Raw genomic sequence first — 18,346 nt, 5'->3', positions numbered from 1 at the left:
GGCTTACCTTCTCGGGGGGCCCCTTGGCCGGCTGAATCCTATCTGCTTTCTCCCCACCCAGATGCAGCAGGAGAGTCAGGAACCTGAGGAGCCCTCCCTGGGAGGCACAGAGGTCAAGCTCCAGGCTGGACAGCAGAAGACCTCCCCTTCCCCGAGCTGCCCTGACACGGTGGCTGTCACCCCGGCTGGGTCCAGCCCACCTGTGAAGGACAGGATGAAGGCAGCCAGCCCAGGTGCCTGTGCTAGATATGAGTTGAAGGTTTTGGAAAGGGCTTGGGGGCTTTCCTGGTGGCTCAGATGGTAAAGAGTCTGCCTGCAACGCAGGAGACTTGGGTTCAATCCCTGGGTCGGGAAGATCCCCTGGAGTAGGACATGGCAACCCACTCCTGTATTTTTGCCTGGAGAATTCCTTGGACAGAGGAGCCTGGTGGGATATAGTTCACAGGGGTGCAAAGAGTTGGACACGACTGAGCGACTAACACTTTTACTTGGAGAGGTTAGTCTGATTGCCTCCCTTTCAGATGAGGAAAGAAAGGCCCAGAGAGTTGGAGGACTTGCCCAATGTCTCATAGCAAAGAAGGGGTAGGCTCAGTTTCCTTTTCTGTCCCTGTTAGGCTGGTCTGGCATCCACCTCTAACCTACTTCCAGAGTACTGGGTTCTGCCTGAGCCTGTAGAGTGGGGTGGAACTGCCCTCAGGGGCCAGCCTGACTGACCCAGGGGGTTCCCCTCCCTCTGGGTCTGCAGAGATCAAGCTCGGCAAGAACCGGACAGAAGCCGAGGTGAAGCGGTACACGGAGGAGAAGGAGAGGCTTGAGAAGAAGAAGGAAGAGATCCGAGGGCACCTGGCTCAGCTCCGGAGGGAGAAACGGGAGCTGAAGGAGACCCTGTTAAAGTGTACAGGTAGGCACCACCTCCTCTCAAGGGAGACCTGGAGGGGCTGGGGCTTTCCGGGGGCACGAATCCAGATCTGTGCGCATGCCTGCAGCCCCCTCAACCTTTGGCACAGGTGGGTGCTCCCCGCAAAGTCCTCCCCTTCCGGCCCTTCTGAAAGGTCACTGTCCTATATCAGGACATAGTTGAAAAAGCAGGAAATCTCTAAAAATTATGTGTCTAGACCTGAAATGTCTCATTCTCATTTAAGACAAATGTCTGTTTCTTGGCCCATCTTCTGCGGTAATGCCAAAGTCTTTCCCTGCCCTCTGGGCCAGCTGACGGGAGCCCCGGGTCATGGTTCCCGCATTAACCACACCTCTAATGCTTCAACTGGCCGTCTACAAGCGCCTTAAATCTGTGTTCATTTTAAAGAAATCTGCATCCTTGTAGATTATTTTCCAAGTCATCCTCATATCATCCTTTAGCTGTTTCCTAGCGGCTTGTCCCTCGTAAGACCTTTCAGCAGCATTTGACTTCATTTTCAGAGAGGAACTCCATGTACACTTAATATTTAAGCTGTGAAAGTCGCTCAGTCGTGTCCAACTCTTTGCGACCCCATAGACTTACACAGTCCATGGAATTCTCCAGGCCAGAATACTGGAGTGAGTAGTCTTTCCCTTCTCCAGGGGATCTTTCCAACCCAGGGATCAAACCCAGGTCTCCCACATTGCATGCAGATTCTTTACCAGCTGAGACACAAGGGAAGCACAAGAATATTGGAGTGGGTAGCCTGTCCCTTCTCCAGCGGATCTTCCTGACCCAGGAAGCAAACCGGGGTCTCCTGCATTGCAGGCGGATTCTTGACCAATTGAGCTATCAGTGAAGCCCATTAGACGCGCACTAACCAACATAAGCAGTTGATCCCCGAGAATCTTATAAACATGATTGGTAGAAGAAAGGTAAGGGGGGGGCATGATGTGACCCACTTTTTAAAAAAGATTACATCTTCATTGATAAGAATTCATAGACCATACGATGACCCATTCGCACATGGTTTTCAGTATATTCACAGAGTTGTGCAGCCATCACCAGAGTCAGCTTGAGAACATTTCCATCGCCCATACTCACGGGCAGTCACTCGGTGCTCAGGATTCCATACTGAACATGTGGTACCATCCTTTCCTCTGCAGTGAGCTCCTAGCATGGACTCTTGGTTGAGTCATCATTTGGTGCTACGGGAACAGCCTGAGAACACCAGGGTGAAGAGGGGAGGGTAAGACAGGGCTGAGAAGGAGGCAGGGTTGAGGACCATAGCTCCATTAGGCCCAGGGAAGCAGCACGTGCCAGGAGGATTGAGGGAACCATGTGGGGCAAGTTGAAACAGCCCAACCATCCTCCAGAGGTCACCAATGAAGCTTCTTTCTCCCTTTGAGGTTGCTGTCACCATGGCAGGTATTGAAACAACAAGAGTCCCTAAGCACCTACCAGGAGGGACGTTAGGCCTCAGATTCAGGCCCTCTTGTGAAGGCGGAGCTCTGCGGCCGGAGCCTCCCCAGCCTTTGCAGAATGGAGACACAGGACCTGGGCTCCTGGACTTGGAGGCTGTCTACCACCCATCGAGAGGCGTGTCCCCGCTCTAAGGGTCAGAGCCAGAGCAGTGGTCCACAGCCCCTCGGGGGTCGTGTTTCAGCATGGTGTGTGTGTGTGAATCCATCCTGCCCCTGGCGCGACTTCTAGCTGAAAGGCTGTTCACTTCTCTCTGCAGACAAGGGGGCGGCGGCCAGCCTGGAGCAGAAGCTGAAGGAGGTGGATGAGGAGTGCAGGGTGGAGGAGCGCAGGCGTGTGGACCTAGAGCTCAGCATCGTGGAGGTGAAGGACAGCCTGAGGAAGGCGGAGGCTGGGCCCGTGACACTGGGCACCACCGTGGACACCACCCACCTGGAGAGCGTGAGCCCCCGGGTGAGTCTGGGTGCCCCGTCCCCGTGGGCCAAGCACGGGATGAGCCATGCCTCCCTGCCCTTAACTCAGCCCTCGCTCTCCTCTGACCCCACAGCCCAAAGCAGCCACCCCGATTCCTGCCCCCGACTGTACCCCGGTCAACTCCGCAACTGCACTCAAGAACAGGCCTCTGTCGGTTATGGTCACGGGCAAAGGCACCGTCCTCCAGAAAGCCAAGGTAAGCGGTCACTCCTGTGCTCTTTCAGGGCCCCCTGGAGGACAGAACTGTCACCAGGGTGGCGGGGCGGAGGTGGGGGGGGGGGGGAGGCGCCCTTCTGACCCAGGTGGCACTTTCCTCCTCTGAGCGTAGGCTCTGCGGGAAGAGGCGGGAGGCTGGGACTTGGCTGTGTCTTTGGCCTTGACCGACCAGAAAGGTGCTTGCTTGGTTTTGTGTCCTTGCAAGTCCACCTGAGGGCGTGCAAATGTTCTGCGCTGCCCACCTCGTGATTATCAGTAGATTCCCTGGGGATGGGGGTAGGGGGGCGGGACAGGGGGAGAGGAGCAGCTCAGAGACAGAGAGGGGCTGGAGAGTTTTCCAATTTAAAGAGAACCTCAGTGATTCTGAAGGGCGTCTGTCAGGAAAACAAAAGCAGCAGATTCAGATGGGTGATGGGTTTGCCGGAAGCCACCCAGGCAGCTGGCGATGAAGGGTAAACGAGAGCAGATTTATCCCTGGGGGCTGGATGAGGAGCGTTATGAACCCTTGACTCATTTGTACAGTAAAGAGCATGCCTAGAGCTGCCTGTGTTTTTGGCAAATGCTGCTCCTTACCACAGGCAGCTGTCATTGCTGTCCTGCTTACCACCTGCTGGAAGTACTGTAAGACACCTGTACCAGTGACTGTGTATTAAATCCATGTAAGCACATGAGCACCGAGGCAGACGTCACTCAGCCTCTGTCTTGCTCCATGGCCTCAAACTCTCTGAACAGGGGCTCCAAGCAACAGGGAACACATGGAGGTTGACCCTTAATTGCTGTCTCTCTTCCTAGCTTCTTCTATGAATATGTAGCTTGGCTGCGGAGGATAACTAACTTTCTTCTCTTTGGGGGGCGGGATGCTGGTGTTTGAATGGCACCCTAGGAATGGGAGAAGAAAGGAGCAAGTTAGGAAACGAACTTCATCTAAAGACTCTCCTGTCAATATGGACCTTGGTGACAATCCTGCTTCGTTACAGTCTTCGTTAAAGCAGCAACTCTGTGAAAGGGTGAGTCTGTTTACAAGAAAAAGGAAGAACTGGGGTTCTGTGAATGGAATACTTCGGCTAAGAGGAGGCTCTGTCCCTGTGCAGGGACAAAGGAAATAATACAAGACTCTTCTGGAGACCCAAGTCTATTGGTTGTAAACAGGACATTGCTGTAGCTAGGGGTATTCTGTGTTTCTTCCTTGACATTTTCATCAATTGTTTTATCAGACTTTTTAAATGAAAAGTTTCTGATGTGGAGGCCTTGGTGGAGGAGAAATCGAGGTAGCAGGGCCTTGTCTCACTGATCACAGGGCTTTGGTGAGAGTATATCTCAACTCCTGACTGTCATCTCCTATCTGATACTTAGCAGTGTCAGGGGTTAAACCGTCCTTGTCTTCAACTGTGTAAAAACCATCTATGGGTTTTTTTTTTTTAAAGAAATGGTAATTGGGAAAATATTTGGGACCAAGCTGAGGCACTGTTCCTGGTAAATTAAGGACTTTTTTCAGGCTAAAGTGGGCCTGAACCAATTGCTTTTAAATAAAAATTTTAAATGATGCTGTATTATATAGGGGGGAAAAATGTTTAAAATCCTGTAATTTAGAACAGTGAAAAGTGTCTTTTGAGATTTAACTGACTTTTTACATTACCATAGAAACAAGATTACCCTGTGTTTACCGATTCAGTCCCATGGAAAGGCCATTTTTAAGAGAAGTTATTTAATACAGTGCTCTCTTAGTCCCTGTTTTTTGAAGTTGTGCTTGATGTCCAGGCCCTTTCCAAGAAGAAAAAAGGGGGCAAATTTTGTTTCAGGTGGTCTCTTTTCTTAAAATCGACAGTGCTCTTGTTTATGTTGCCTGTTTCTCTTCCACTGGCATTGTTAACACAGGTTAAAACATTTCATCTATCATCTCTGCCTCATTTCTGGGGGTTCTGAATCAGAGTTCTTTAACACTGGTTCCTGGGAACTAAAGGTCTTTTGAGTCTGTCTTCTTGTCTTTCTATTCCCAGGGCATTTATTTCCTTTGTCATTAACACTTGGTGTCCCAAGTGGTGAGTTAGATTTTTTTTTTTTTTAATAAAATGTTCATTGTATTTTGGGTTTTCTTGTATTTCATGGGATGACGTGGCAAGGCCTGGTAGACTTCTACTTCAAGGGGGAAACATTGTGGATATTTATACACTGAACTTCAAACTCTGTGAGTCAAAACATAGAACTACAAGGTGGAGTCCTAGCAGGAGACTTTAAGCCTCCTTACATCAAGTAGCAGAGGTAAGGCTGAAAGATTTTATAATTATAATTAAGACTTGGGAAACATCTTTAGAAGCTGATCATATATAAAAATGACTGAAAATCAATACGTTTAAACACACTCCTAGATAATTCTTAGGGGAGTAAAAATCATATCAATACTTGAAATGTTGCCTTAGTAGTAATAATTAAAAATGGCAAAACCAAATTTATGACTCATTAAAAAGACAGCCTACAGCAATATTAAATGGCAGAACTGAAAAAAGAGGCCTTACGTACCGATACTGACAGTCCTTTTGAATTACAAGAAAATACTATGAATATAGCAGCTTGAAAGTTTGAGGACTATATATTAATATGAAAGTTAGCACAGCTCTGATACCAAAACTCCAACACATAAAAGAAAAACATTCCAATATATTATAAAAGACAATCTCATTTTTGAACATAAATTGAAAAAAACTTTAAAACATTGGCAGATGGAATTCAGCAGTGTTTAAAGAACCAGACGTTGCAACCAAATAGCATTTATCCAAGAAATCAAAGGTGGTTCAACAACTGAAAATACAAATAGGCATTTTATCATATTAACCAATCCAATGTGAAAAAACATCTCAAAGGGAGCAGAAAAGCAAACCACAAATCTCAATACTCCTAATAAACACTCTGTAATCCAGGAATAGAAGCAAGCATTCCTTATCAAGTAATGCACAGAGAGTAACAATGATAAAAACGTCCTTTCAAGTTAAGAACCAGCTACATTCCACTACTTGTTAAAACATCATTCTAGAGGTCCTAGACAATGCAAAATGACAAGAAAAAGTAGTATAAAATTTCAAAAGGAGAGACAAAACTGTCATTACTTGTAAATGCTATCTTTCTAGAAAAGCAAGAGAATCAATCAACTATTCAAACTAGAGCAGCTGGCTGGAATAAGGATCATTTGGAGAAGAAAAAAGTTATGATCTATCAGCAATGTTTTTTACAAGGAGAACATATTTGTTTATTATGTAATTAAAATAAAAGCCAGTTTCTTTAAAAAGACAGAAAAAGGGTTAGCTGGGAAACGATCACTTAAGGTTATCTTGTCAGGAATTCCCTCTTCCACTACTAGAACCAAGAAAGGGTTAAACACTTCAGTGGTACCTTCACTGCTGCTGCTAAGTCGCTTCAGTCGTGTCCGACTCTGTGCGACCCCATAGACAGCTGCCCACCTAGAAAAGGTTAAAAAAATTTTTCCCCCAAGGGCTGAAACCTAAAAATAGCAACAGTAAGGTCTTTAATATGTAGGCTAGGCCCAGGGCCCAGTTTTGTGCAGTTTTTAAGTCCAGTTCAAATGGGACATCCAAATATCAACCCTGAGCCAGACAAAGAGCCTACATTATGAAATGATTAAACTGCTGTTAAAGACAATGGAATTCTCTAACATCTGCTATCGGCACCTACCGGGTGGGCACGTGACTCTGCTCTGATATTGCTTTTGCCTTGGCAGAAGGCGACGACTGGAATGGAAATAGCCCTTGAATGGAAATGACTGTCATGCACAGTGCTTGGCACACTGGACTTGTTTTTAACATCTAATAAAACCACGGTGATGACCTTCCAAGTACTTTTCTTTGCACCAGAAATCCTGAAGTTCTTAAAGCTAAGCAGTATTTAAATCAAAGTAGCCGTGAATGTTTGCCCATAAAACATCACATTAAAGGTATTTACATTAAAAATAAAAACTATGATAAAGTGTCTGGGTTTAAATCAGAGTTCTGCAAAGGCTTCTACTGAAAACCAACTCCCAACTCGACCACCTGGGCCGAGAATTGATTTGTTAAGGACTGTGGGATAAGCAAATATTCGCCAGAGAATATGCTATCTAAGCCTTTTTGCCATTTAGGGACAAATGCTCCTGTTAAATAAACAGAATCAACGTCACTTCTTGAAATATTCCTTTTAAAACCAGATATGAAAAACAAAACTAAAACCAAGGCAGCATAAGATCTCTATCTAAAAAAGCCAACCCCTTCAAATCTCTTTGTTCTACATGGACTGAGTTTTAAGAATTCTGCTCCTTTTTGACCCCCAAAGGGAGAGTAAGATGGGCACTCAAGAAACACCCCACAATGAACCCTCCTAAGTAAACACTAAGAAGCCTCTCGAAGGGAGTGCTGGTCAGCTTAGGTGGCCCCTCGAGTCCAGGGCTGTCTGCACACTCAGCCCCTCCTCCCCTCAAGTAAAGAGCTGGTCAGTCTCCTTCCTGTCTGAGGCCTTTCCAAGTCCCACACAGGGATCCCGTCACCAGAACAAGTCACAAATGCCACTCAAGCCCCTCTTCAAACTAAAGAACGAATCCATCTGGAGCATCTTCGGGGAAAGGTGTGTTGAAAAGCCCACGCTTCGTCCATCTTGAAATGCCACCATCGAGTCAGGGTTCTGTCATCACTGCCTTCTCAGGCATAACTGTCCCAGCAATGTCCTGTTTAGCCATCATCGTGGGTACCGTGAGCTTCAAACAGCCCATCAGAAGTCTCCAGGTTCCTCTGCTGCTCCTCGGGGGACACACAGCAGACGGCACCAACTCCTCAGTGCACAATTAGGTCAGCAAAACATGTGAAGAGTTCTCAGTGTGGTCGTGAAGGGGGGCAACCAGCTGCTACCATGTCCCTGGGCAGCTCTGTCTGAAGCTGAGCCCTCTCTTCTCCCTGAGGCAGGACAGTGGGCAGGAGGGTTCAGACGGGGCTGGAGGCAGAGACCACAGACAGGGTGCTGTGCTGAGGGTAGGCTCCCTTTCAGCGCCCAGGGGGCCCAGGCCTTCTCTGTAGGCCCAGCCGGGAGGGGCGCGGTGGCTGCCCTCCTGCAGGCTCTCGGCTGGAGCCACGTGCCTTGAGGGCATCTCCTCTGAAGGCCCCTAGGAAAGAAGTGAACTTTGAGGACGTGAGGGTCTGAGTCCTCTTCTTAACCAACTAGCAACCTTATGGGCCCCATTGTGCCTTGCACTTAGGCTAAGCCAAGCAGGAAGTACCCTTCACAGCCCTCCCCGTATTAGGAAAACCACCTCTGCCAGGGCCCACAAACGCAGGGCTCCAATGGGAAGCGTCCACTGGCTGCTGCTGGCTTTTCTACCTTTAAATTCATGAGCAGCAGCCATAGGGGACCTAGGAGGCTGCACAACAGTCGTTTTTCTATGTCCGTACTCTAGTCTCCTTCTCTCCTAGATGGTTACTAATTCTCTTCTCTCCTCAAACCTCCAGCACCTCCTCCATGCCCTCACCCTCTGTTGAGCAAATAGAGATACTCAAAAAAAGAACTCCCACCAACTTCCACTGCCCCATTCACCCACCCACTCGAACCTGTGCCCATGTCCTCTGCCTGTGTTCCGGTTACTCTGTGTCCACTGTGCTCCTCCCCAACAGTCTCCTCGGAATTTCATCTGAGTGTGTTCCGTTCAGTCGCTCAGTTGTGTCTGACTCTTTGCAACCCCATGGACTGCAGCACACCAGGCTTCCCTGTCCATCATCAATTCACTGAGCTTACTCAAAGTCATGTCCCTCGAGTCAGTGATGCCATTCAACCACCTCATCCTCTGTTGTCCCCTTCTCCTCCTGCCTTCAATCTTTCCCAGCATCAGGGTCTTTTCCAAGGAGTCAGTTCTTCAAGTTAGGTGGCCAAAGGATTGAAGCTTCAGCTTCAGCATCAGTCCTTCCAATGAATATTCAGGATTGATTTCCTTTAGGATGGACTGGGTGGATCTCCTTGCAGTCCAAGGGACTCTCAAGAGCCTTCTCCAATGCCACAGTTCAAAAGCATCAATTCTTCAGTGCTCAGCACCATCTAATACACTACATGCTGCTCTTACTGGTTGTGTCTCCCTCACTAGACTAGAACCCTCAGGAGGGCAGAGATTCTCAATGTCTTGTTTCCTGCTCTGTTCCTCTCACCCAGCATGGCACCTGGGATGTAGGGGGCACCCACTAAATGTTTCATGTATGAATGAACCAATGACTGACTCCTTCCACCCATGCCCTAGAACCTTCTTTGGCTACAGTCCTGGGGAACAGGAGGACTGAGAACACCACCCCAGCCCCTACGTTGGAGCTGATGCCACACTCACAGTTCTCGCAGTGGGGGCCCTCCCAGCCACCCTGGCACTCGCAGTGGTAGCTCCCATTGCGCAGGACACAGGTGCCCTCGTTCATGCATGGGCTGGGTTTGCAGAGGTTAACTGGCCGCTTGGCTTCTGCAAGGGAGGACGGGAGGACGTGTCAGCAGACCCAGCCTGGGTCAGCCCTGTGGACCCTACCCCCACCCAGGACAAATGTGAGGCCACCAGAGCAGGGTCTTACATGTCACAGTGGCTCTGTGGGCCCTTGAACCACAGGTGAGCACACGGGTGGGCCCCAGCCTCCATTCAGCTTGCCTGCAGGCAAGCAGCTGCTTTCTTTAAGATGGGCTGAGCACACAGCAGTGCTTACTATCATTATTATAGCCACAGGCTTTTAAAAAGGTGCAGAGAATGTTCCTAGTAAAAGGAGGCTTGAAGTCAGGCTAGCCTGGCTGTGTCTGTTCCTAGCAAGGTCAGTGCCATCCTGGGGTCTTGGTGGATATTCTAACAAATCTCTTCTTTTTAGGTGAGGTGCATACATTAAGTTTGGGGAGAGATGCTTGTCTAAAATTCTCTGCATCTTAAATGGGGACAGTTGTGTGTGCCTCCTGCAGGGTTCCATGTGACTATGGGATTTAGCACAGAGCCCGGAACATAGAAAGTCCCCGGTACCATCTTTCTAAATTCCATATATATGCGTTAGTATACTGTATTGGTGTTTTTCCTTCTGGCTTACTTCACTCTGTAGTAACAATAACCCTGTGTACGAGACAGCAAAAGAGACACTGATGTATAGAACAGTCTTATGGACTCTGTGGGAGAGGAAGAGGGTGGGAAGATTTGGGAGAATGGCATTGAAACATGTAAAATATCATGTATGAAACGAGTTGCCAGTCCAGGTTCGATGCACAATACTGGATGCTTGGGGCTGGTGCACTGGGACGACCCAGAGGGATGGTATGGGGAGGGAGGAGGGAGGAGGGTTCAGGATGGGGAACACATGTATACCTGTGGCGGATTCATTTTGATATTTGGCAAAACTAATACAATATTGTAAAGTTTAAAAATAAAATAAAATAAAAAAAAAAAACAAACCCGTTGAAGAATGAAAAGCAAAAAAAAAAAAAAAAAGTCCCCGGTAGTTGGGAGGAGCTGCTGTCCCCGTAGGGATGTCCATGAAGGCTCTGGCTGAGGTCCGCCCTTTGGAGGCGACCCCGAAGTTGCAGATTCCCCCACTCACCTCTGCATATCCACTCGATGAGTGTGTCCTGGTGCTGGCTCAGGTCTGCATAGGCTGCTGCGTGGATCAGGGCGTCGCGGGGACCCGCGAGCCTCCGCAGTGCCTCCCTCAGGACGGGCCCCACACCCACCACCAAGACCGAGACGCCGTTGTCCCTCAGCTTCTGGGCTGGGACAGCCGCGTCCTCCACCCCGCTCCCACCCGTGACCACCACCACCGCCTTGGGGACGCCAGGCCGGGTGCCGCCCTGGACCGTCATCACCTTGTCATAGATGTGCAGCAAGGCCGTGCCTGCCGAGCCCACCCCTCCCAGGTAGGGGGCCTGGCTCAGGGCCCGCAGCACTGCAGCACGGCTGAGGTGGGTGTCCAGCCCGAAGGCTGTCTGGACGCGGCCGCCGTACACCACCAGGCCGATCTGCGTCACGTCGGGGTTCACGTCAAACCGGAGGGCACAGCTTCTCACGAAGCTCTGCATCCGGGCAAAGTTCTCGGGCCCCACTGAGACCGAGGCGTCCAGCATGAAGACCAGGTCCAGCGGCTGGGCCTGGCAGCCTGTAGAACAAGCAAAGTGGCCCTTAGGGGGTAGCCGGGGGAGGTGCTGTTCTGGGGTGATCAGAGTCCAGGTCAGCTGGTATCCACCACAGCATCCGGCCTCCACCCTCTCCTGGAAGAAAAGCAGGACACACGAAGGCTCAGCTGGACCATACTCCTAGCCTCCCCCTGGCAGCTGGGTGCGGCCACATGATAGTTCTATCCGATGGGGTGTAATGGAAAGTAACTGCAATTTCTAAGTTCTGTCCCCGAAAGGAAGCTGCTTGCCTTCCACTTTCCCTCTGCCCTCTTCCTGCTGTCTGAGAAACAGCAGCCCTGGAGTTAGCAGACAGCTGAACCACCCTGCCGGCCCAGGCTGCTCACCTCTGAACTGTGATGGGAGCAGAATAAATAACTTCTGTCTGTAAGCCATGGTGCTCTGAGGCTCAATCTATACCCCCAGGTGCCATGAACTGCATGGCAGGGGTGGTTTAGTCGCTAAGTTGTGTCCGATTCTTGCGACCCCATGGACTGTAGCCCACCAGGAGTAAAGTATGCAGTAAGAGGGTCTGACTTACTGGTTTTTTAAAACCACTCTAGCATAAGAAGAGTCTGAGAAACCGTCATAGCCAAGAGGAGTCTAAGAAGACAGGAAGACTAAATGTAAAATGTATCCTGGATGGGATCCTTGGAACAGAAAAAAGACATTAGGTAACAACTAAGGAAGTTGGAATAAAGTGCAGACTAATAAATAATGACCAACTATGGACAGAGGTTTGTATCGTTGTACAGGAGGCAGTGACCAAAACCATCCCCAAGAAAAAGAAATGCAGGAAGGCAAAATAGTTGTCTGAGGAGGCTTTACAAATAACTGAGAAAAGAAGCAAAAAGCGAAGGAGAAAAAGAAAGATATACCCAACTGAATCCAGAGTTGTAGAGAATAGCAAAGAGAGATAAGAAGGCCTTCTTAAGTGAACAATGCAAAGAAATAAACAATAGACTGGGAAAGACTAGAGACCTTTTCAAGAATATTGGAGATACCAAGGGAACATTTCATGCAAAAATGGGCACAATAAAGGACAGAAATGGCAAGGAGCTAACAGAAGCAAAGAGATTAAGAAGAGGTGGCAAGAATACACAGAAAAACTATACAAAAAAGGTCTTAATGACCTGGATAACCACGATGGTGTGGGTATTCACCTAGAGCCAGACATCTTGGTGTGTGAAGTAAAATGGGCCTTAGGAAGCATTACTACCAATAAAGCTAGTGCAAGTGATGGAATTCCAGCTGAGCTATTTCAAATCCTAAAAGATGATGCTGTTAAAGTGCTGCACTCAATACAGCAGCAAATTTGGAAAACTCAGTGGCCTCAGTACTGGAAAAGGTCAGTTTTCATTCCAATCCCAGAGAAAGGCAATGCAAAGAATGTTCAAACTACTGTACAACTGCACTCATTTTGCATGCTAGCAAGGTAATACTCAAAATCCTTCAGGCTAGTCTTTAGCAGTACCTGAACCGAGAACTTCCAGATGTACAAGGTGGGTTTAGAAAAGGCAGAGGAACCAGAGATCAAATTGCCAAAATTCACTGGATCATAGAGAAAGCTAGGAAATTCCAGAAAAACATCTGTTTCATTGACTACACTAAAGCCTTTGACTATGTGGATCACAACAAACTGTGGAAAATTCTTAAAGAGATGGGAATACCAGACCACTCTACCTGCCTGCTGAGAAACCTGTATGCAGGTCAAGAAGCAACAGTTAGAACCAGACATGGAACAACTGACTGGTTCCAAATTGGGAAAGGAGTACATCAAAGCTATATATTGTCACCCTGCTTATTTAACCTATAGGCTACTAGAGTATGTCAAGAGAAATGCCAGGCTGGATGAATCACAAACTGAAATTGCTGGGAGAAACAGCAACAACCTCATATATTCTGATACCACTCTAATGGCAGAAAGCAAAGAGCAACTAAAGAGCCTCTTGAAGAGGGTGAAAGAGGAGAGTGAAAAAGCTGCCTTAAAACTCAAAAAACTAAGATCATGGCACTCAGCCCCATCACTTCATGGCAGATAGAAGGGGAAAAGTAGAAACAGTGACAGATTTTATTTTCTTGGGCTCCAGCAGATAAGTGACTGCAGCCATGAAATTAAAAGATGCTCCTTGGAAGGAAAGCTATGACAAACCTAGACATCATATTAAAAAGCAGAGATATCACTTTGCCGACAAAGGTCCAGATAGTCAAAGCTACAATTTTTCCAGTAGTCATGTACAGATGTGTGAGTTGGACCATAAAGAAGGCTGAGCACCAAAGACTTGATGCTTTTGAACTGCAGTGCTGGAGAAGCCTCTTGAGAGTCCCTTGGACAGCAAGGTGATCAAACCAATCAATCCTAAAGAAAATCAGTCCTGAATAGTCATTGGAAGGACTGATGAAGTTGAAGTTCCAAAACTTTGGCCACCTGATGGCAAGAGCCAACTCATTAGAAAAGACATGGATGCTGGGAAAGATTGAAGGCAGGAGAAGGGGCGACAGAGGATGAGATGGTTGGATGGCATCACTGACTCAGTGGACATGAGACTGAGCAAACTCCAGGAGATGGCGAAGGACAGAGAAGCCTGGCGTGCTACAGTCCATGAGATTGCAAAGGGTCAGACACAACTGAGTGACTGAACAACATCAATGTTGGTTCATTAATTGTGGTAACTGTACCTGGTTAACATCTTACAAGAGGGACACTGGGGATGGAACACAGGTGAACTCTACCATTGTCACAGTTTTTCTGTGAATCTAAAACTATTTTTTAAAAAATCCTCTGGCTGCCAAGGGAAGATAAGACTGGAGGGGCACAGTGGAGGTGGGCAGGCAGAGCCCTGTCCTTCCTCCAGCAGGAGGGAATATCTCACCATTGGTGAGAGTGACACCTGGAGCTGAGGAGCTGAAATCCACACACAGCTTCTTTAGAGGAGAAGTCCAGAGCCCTGTGGAGGGTGTGTTTCACCTACTCCTGTCTCTGACCATGGGCCAGGCCCCCACCCTAGATGGGGATATCTACTCCCAGGTTCTGTTCTCCAGGGCACCCTCTAGTGGCGGGTCATGGAAAGCAACATGGGTCATAGAACAGAATGATGTCAGAACACATCTCAGGTAGAAATGACAAGTAGCATTTCAGGAAAGGCTTGGCTTGTTCTAGACGTTTATGCTTGTACAGGCACATGTGTGTACTGGGAATGCATTTCTTTCTTGCCAAAAAGAAACTGGGAAGCTGCCGTTCTAGAGTTACACTTAGTAGATTCAGAGCTCCTTATTAACTATAACAATAAAAATTAATAAACAGCAATACCTGCAATTCTGAGTGCACACTCTGAGCTTACTCTGCACTAGTGTGCATCTTGCTTGCCCTAAGTAATCCTCATAAAAGCCCCTCGGCAGGTGCTACTATTTGCCAGATTGTGGTGACCAGTAAAACGAGATGGTTAGACAGCATCACAACTCAGGGGACATGAATTTGAGCAAACTCTGGGAGACAGTGGAGGACAGAGGATCCTCGGGGTTGCAAGGAGTCAGACATGACTTAGTGACTGAACAACTACAAAACTGAGAAGTTACTCATCACAAGGCTAGTTTATGAAAAAAAAAAAGTGGGGCTGTGGCTCCAGCCTGCATCAGAGGCCCTGGCTAAGTCCCTACCAAAAGGTGGAAGGTTCTACCACTGGCCAGCTGGCCCCCAGGTCAGGTGAGGCTGGCCCGCAGCTGGCACGGGTGTAGGGATGGTCCCTACCTGGGTGTGGCCGGCTGCACAGCTTGCCCTGAAGTTTTGGGATTTGGTTGAATAGGTCCTGCGGGCTGGTGTAGGTCAGCACGCGCTCCAGGCCACCAGTGATCATCTCCAGTTCCGGCCGCACGTCCTCGCTGCCCACACCCAGCAGGAGCAGCTCCCGGGCCCTCGCGAAGCCCGCCGGGCCGGCCACCTCATCCTGGGAGCGCGCCTCAGTCATCAGGACCACCGCCTGGCGAGGCCGGTCCAGGCCTGTCCTGGGGGCACTCCCGAAGCCGCGCTCTGCCACCTGCCGTAGGGCCCGGCCCGTCAGGGTGGCACCACCATCGAAGGGCAGGCCGTCGAGGCTCCGGACCAGGTCTGGCACATCCTGATACTCGCCCACTGGCACAGCCACGGTCAGCTCCGCGCTGTAGAGGGCCACACCCACGCGCGCCCTGGAGTCTCCAGTCAGCGCCGCCCGCACAAACCGCTTCACGAAGGCCTTGGCCCTCTGGAAGCCCTCCAGGGTGGCATCTGCTGAGCCGGCCAGCAGGAACAGGACATCCACTCTGCACTCCAGGCTCAGATTCAGAGCTGCCGGGACACAGCTGCCGTCACCCTGGGGAGCACGAGGACCACCGTCCCACCTGGGATGCCCAACCCCACGTGGGGCTGAGCCACCCCCCTCCTAGGAGAGGGGTGGGGTCATGACACTGAGGCTCCAAAGGCTAGTGACCAGAGCCCATCACTGAGTTAGACAGGGCTCCCCGGTTCCCACCCAGGGTCTCGCTCTCACCTCTTTTTCAAGAGAAAAATAGAATCTATTAGCTTCCCCCACTATGGTTAGTGCTTCCTGTGTCCTGTTGGAGAAATCTTTGTCTACCCCCAAATCATGACAATAGGCTCCTATGTTTTCTTCCAGAAGCTTCACAGCTTTGCTCTCTACAGTTAAATCAACGATCCATCTGGAATTGATTTTTGTATAACTTGTGAGGTAGGGGAATCAAGATATACTTTTTCCCAAGTAAGTCTCCAATTGACCTAGCATGACAGTTTTTAAAAAGTTATTATTTAACAAGTCCCATCCTCTGTGTCAAGCATTGTGCTGAGCACTTTACGTACAGAATCTTATTGCAAACTCCCATAACCACAGGGCAGTAAAATCAATTATAATCTTCACAGTTTTAAAATTGAGACACATCAAGGCTTCTCATTCCTCTTCTGGAAGAGGGGAGATGGGACAGTGCCCAGAACCATGAACCTGATGGGCTGGCTCCAGTCTACAGCTGGGTTCCCTGATGCCCACAGATCAAGAGGTGGCCATTCTAAAGCTAAGAAGCTAGGGGCCGTATCCTACCCAACCCCCCCCCCCAAGTTATACCCTAGAGCCCTCAGGGTATCATCTGAGACATAAGCTCAGTGGTGTATTTCAAATGCACTAACTCTTGGGCCAGTTCCTACCTAGTGGCTAACAGGGTTGCAGACAAAGAGCAGGAGCCCAGACTCCACTGCTCCCCAATAACTGAAGTCTGGGAAGTCCCGGGCACACGTACCGCAGTTGGCTTCCCCTCCAAAGGCTGGCGGGCAGAGGCAGTGGTACCTGTCCGGTCCTTCTAGAACACACGTGCCTCCATTCTGGCAGGGCTGTGAGTCACAGGGGCCTACCAGAGAGATGCCTGTTAACAGCCTGGCACATCCACCCAGAGATGGCTACCCTGCCGCACCAGGGCCCAGCCCCTTCCTTTCCTGGGATGCACTAGGAAATTGGTCTCAACACCTGTAGCAAAGATGGGAAGGACAGCCAATGAGGGGTTAGGGTGTGGGAAGTAACAGATACTCAGTGGTGGGTTCAGTTAATGCTCTGTGTGAAGCACAGGCTCACTGTGGATCTGCCAATGCGATCTGGCTCTGATACTGGGAGCACATGTTACAGACTGAATTATGTCCCCACACACACCCATTCATATATTGTTGTTGTTCAGTTACTAAGTCTTGTCTGACTGTTGTGAGCCCATGAACTGCAGCATGCCAGGCTTCCCTGTCCTTTACTATCTCCCAGAGTTTGTTCAAACTCATGTCTGTTGAGTCAGTGATGCCATCCAACCATCTCCTCCTCTGTCACCTCCTTCCCCTCCTGCCCTCAATCTTTTCCAGCATCAGGGTCTTTTCCAATGAGTCCACTCTTGGTATCACGTGGCCAAAGTATTGGAGCTCCAGCTGAAGATGGTGAAGGATGGTGAAGATAGGGTGGTGAAGTTGAAGATTTTTTAAAACTATCAAGATTTATTCATTCAGTCCTTCCAGTGAATATTCATATGTAGGATTCGACACCCCCAATACCTTACAAATGTTAATATATTACTTAGTGGTCACATGATTGTAATTAAAGTGTATACTTTTGAAAGGTAGGAATTAAGAGTAACTTTGGACACCCAGGCCTGCAGTCCTATCAGCTGGAGTTTCATGGAAATGACTGGGGGTTCATTAACAGTGCCAACAGTCCTTTAAATGAGTGGCTATTATGGGTCAGGGCTTCCCTGGTGGCTCAGAGGTTAAAGCGTCTGCCTGGAATGCAGGAGACCCGGGTTCAATCCCTGGGTCAGAAAGATCCCCTGGAGAAGGAAATGGCAACCCACTCCAGTACTCTTGCCTGGAGAATCCCATGGAGGGAGGAGCCTGGTAGGCTACAGTCCATGGGGTCGCAAAGAGTCAGACATGACTGAGTGACTTCACTTTCACTTTCATTTTTCACTTGAAATTAAAAAACGCTTGCTCCTTGGAAGAAAAGTTATGACCAACCTAGACAGCATATTAAAAAGCAGAGACATCACTTCGCCAACAAAGGTCCGTCTAGTCAAGGCTATGGTTTTTCCAGTGGTCATGTATGGATGTGAGAGTTGGACCCTAAGGAAAGCTGAGCACTGAAGAATTGATGCTTTTGAACTGTGGTGTTGGAGAAGACTCTTGAGAGTCCCTTGGACTGCAAGGAGATCCAACCAGTCCATCCTAAAGGAAATCAGTCCTGGGTGTTCATTGGAAGGACTGATGTTGAAGCTGAAACTCCAATACTTTGGCCACCTGATGTGAAGAACTGACTCCTTGGAAAAGACCCTGATGCTGGAAAGATTGAAGGTGGGAGGAGAAGGGGACAACAGAGGATGAGATGTTGGATGGCATCACTGACGCAATGGACATGAGTTTGAGTAGGCTCTGGGAGTTGGTGATGGACAGGGAGGCCTGGCATGCCACAGTCCATGGTGTTGCAGAGTCAGACACGACTAAGTGACTGAACTGAACTGAGCTGAGGGTTACACATGCATGATCTCATTTCACTGATACAACCAAATGAAGCAAGTACTGTGAAGCCCCATGTCACAGACAGGAAGCTGAAACTCAACAAACAGAAGTCA

At 48.9% G+C, this 18,346-nt stretch overlaps 2 protein-coding genes across 4 annotated transcripts in view; one reads left to right on the top strand and one right to left on the bottom strand.

Annotated features, from left to right (window-relative positions):
* AFAP1L2 (actin filament associated protein 1 like 2) overlaps window positions 1–5,151 on the top strand; it is a 116,606-nt gene extending 111,455 nt beyond the window's left edge. For all 3 annotated transcript variants that reach the window (XM_055560655.1, XM_055560653.1, XM_055560654.1), the window contains 5 exons: window positions 62–233; window positions 746–901; window positions 2,640–2,833; window positions 2,928–3,050; window positions 3,954–5,151. In XM_055560655.1, the coding sequence (XP_055416630.1) occupies window positions 62–233; window positions 746–901; window positions 2,640–2,833; window positions 2,928–3,050; window positions 3,954–3,980 (672 nt within the window). In that variant the 3' untranslated portion in view covers window positions 3,981–5,151. The remainder of the gene's footprint in view (window positions 1–61; window positions 234–745; window positions 902–2,639; window positions 2,834–2,927; window positions 3,051–3,953) is intronic.
* A 2,920-nt stretch (window positions 5,152–8,071) lies between these two features.
* Window positions 8,072–18,346, bottom strand: part of VWA2 (von Willebrand factor A domain containing 2) — a 46,549-nt gene continuing 36,274 nt past the window's right edge. The window contains exons 12-16 of the mRNA XM_055560663.1: window positions 16,490–16,597; window positions 14,958–15,530; window positions 10,642–11,193; window positions 9,411–9,536; window positions 8,072–8,207 (exon numbers count right to left, since the gene is read on the bottom strand). Of these exons, the coding sequence (XP_055416638.1) occupies window positions 8,089–8,207; window positions 9,411–9,536; window positions 10,642–11,193; window positions 14,958–15,530; window positions 16,490–16,597 (1,478 nt within the window). The 3' untranslated portion in view covers window positions 8,072–8,088. The remainder of the gene's footprint in view (window positions 8,208–9,410; window positions 9,537–10,641; window positions 11,194–14,957; window positions 15,531–16,489; window positions 16,598–18,346) is intronic.

The sequence above is a fragment of the Bubalus kerabau genome, chromosome 22 (assembly GCF_029407905.1).
Source record: "Bubalus kerabau isolate K-KA32 ecotype Philippines breed swamp buffalo chromosome 22, PCC_UOA_SB_1v2, whole genome shotgun sequence".
In the NCBI taxonomy this organism is placed as follows: domain Eukaryota; kingdom Metazoa; phylum Chordata; class Mammalia; order Artiodactyla; family Bovidae; genus Bubalus; species Bubalus kerabau.
This window is presented reverse-complemented; position numbering and strand designations above follow the sequence as displayed.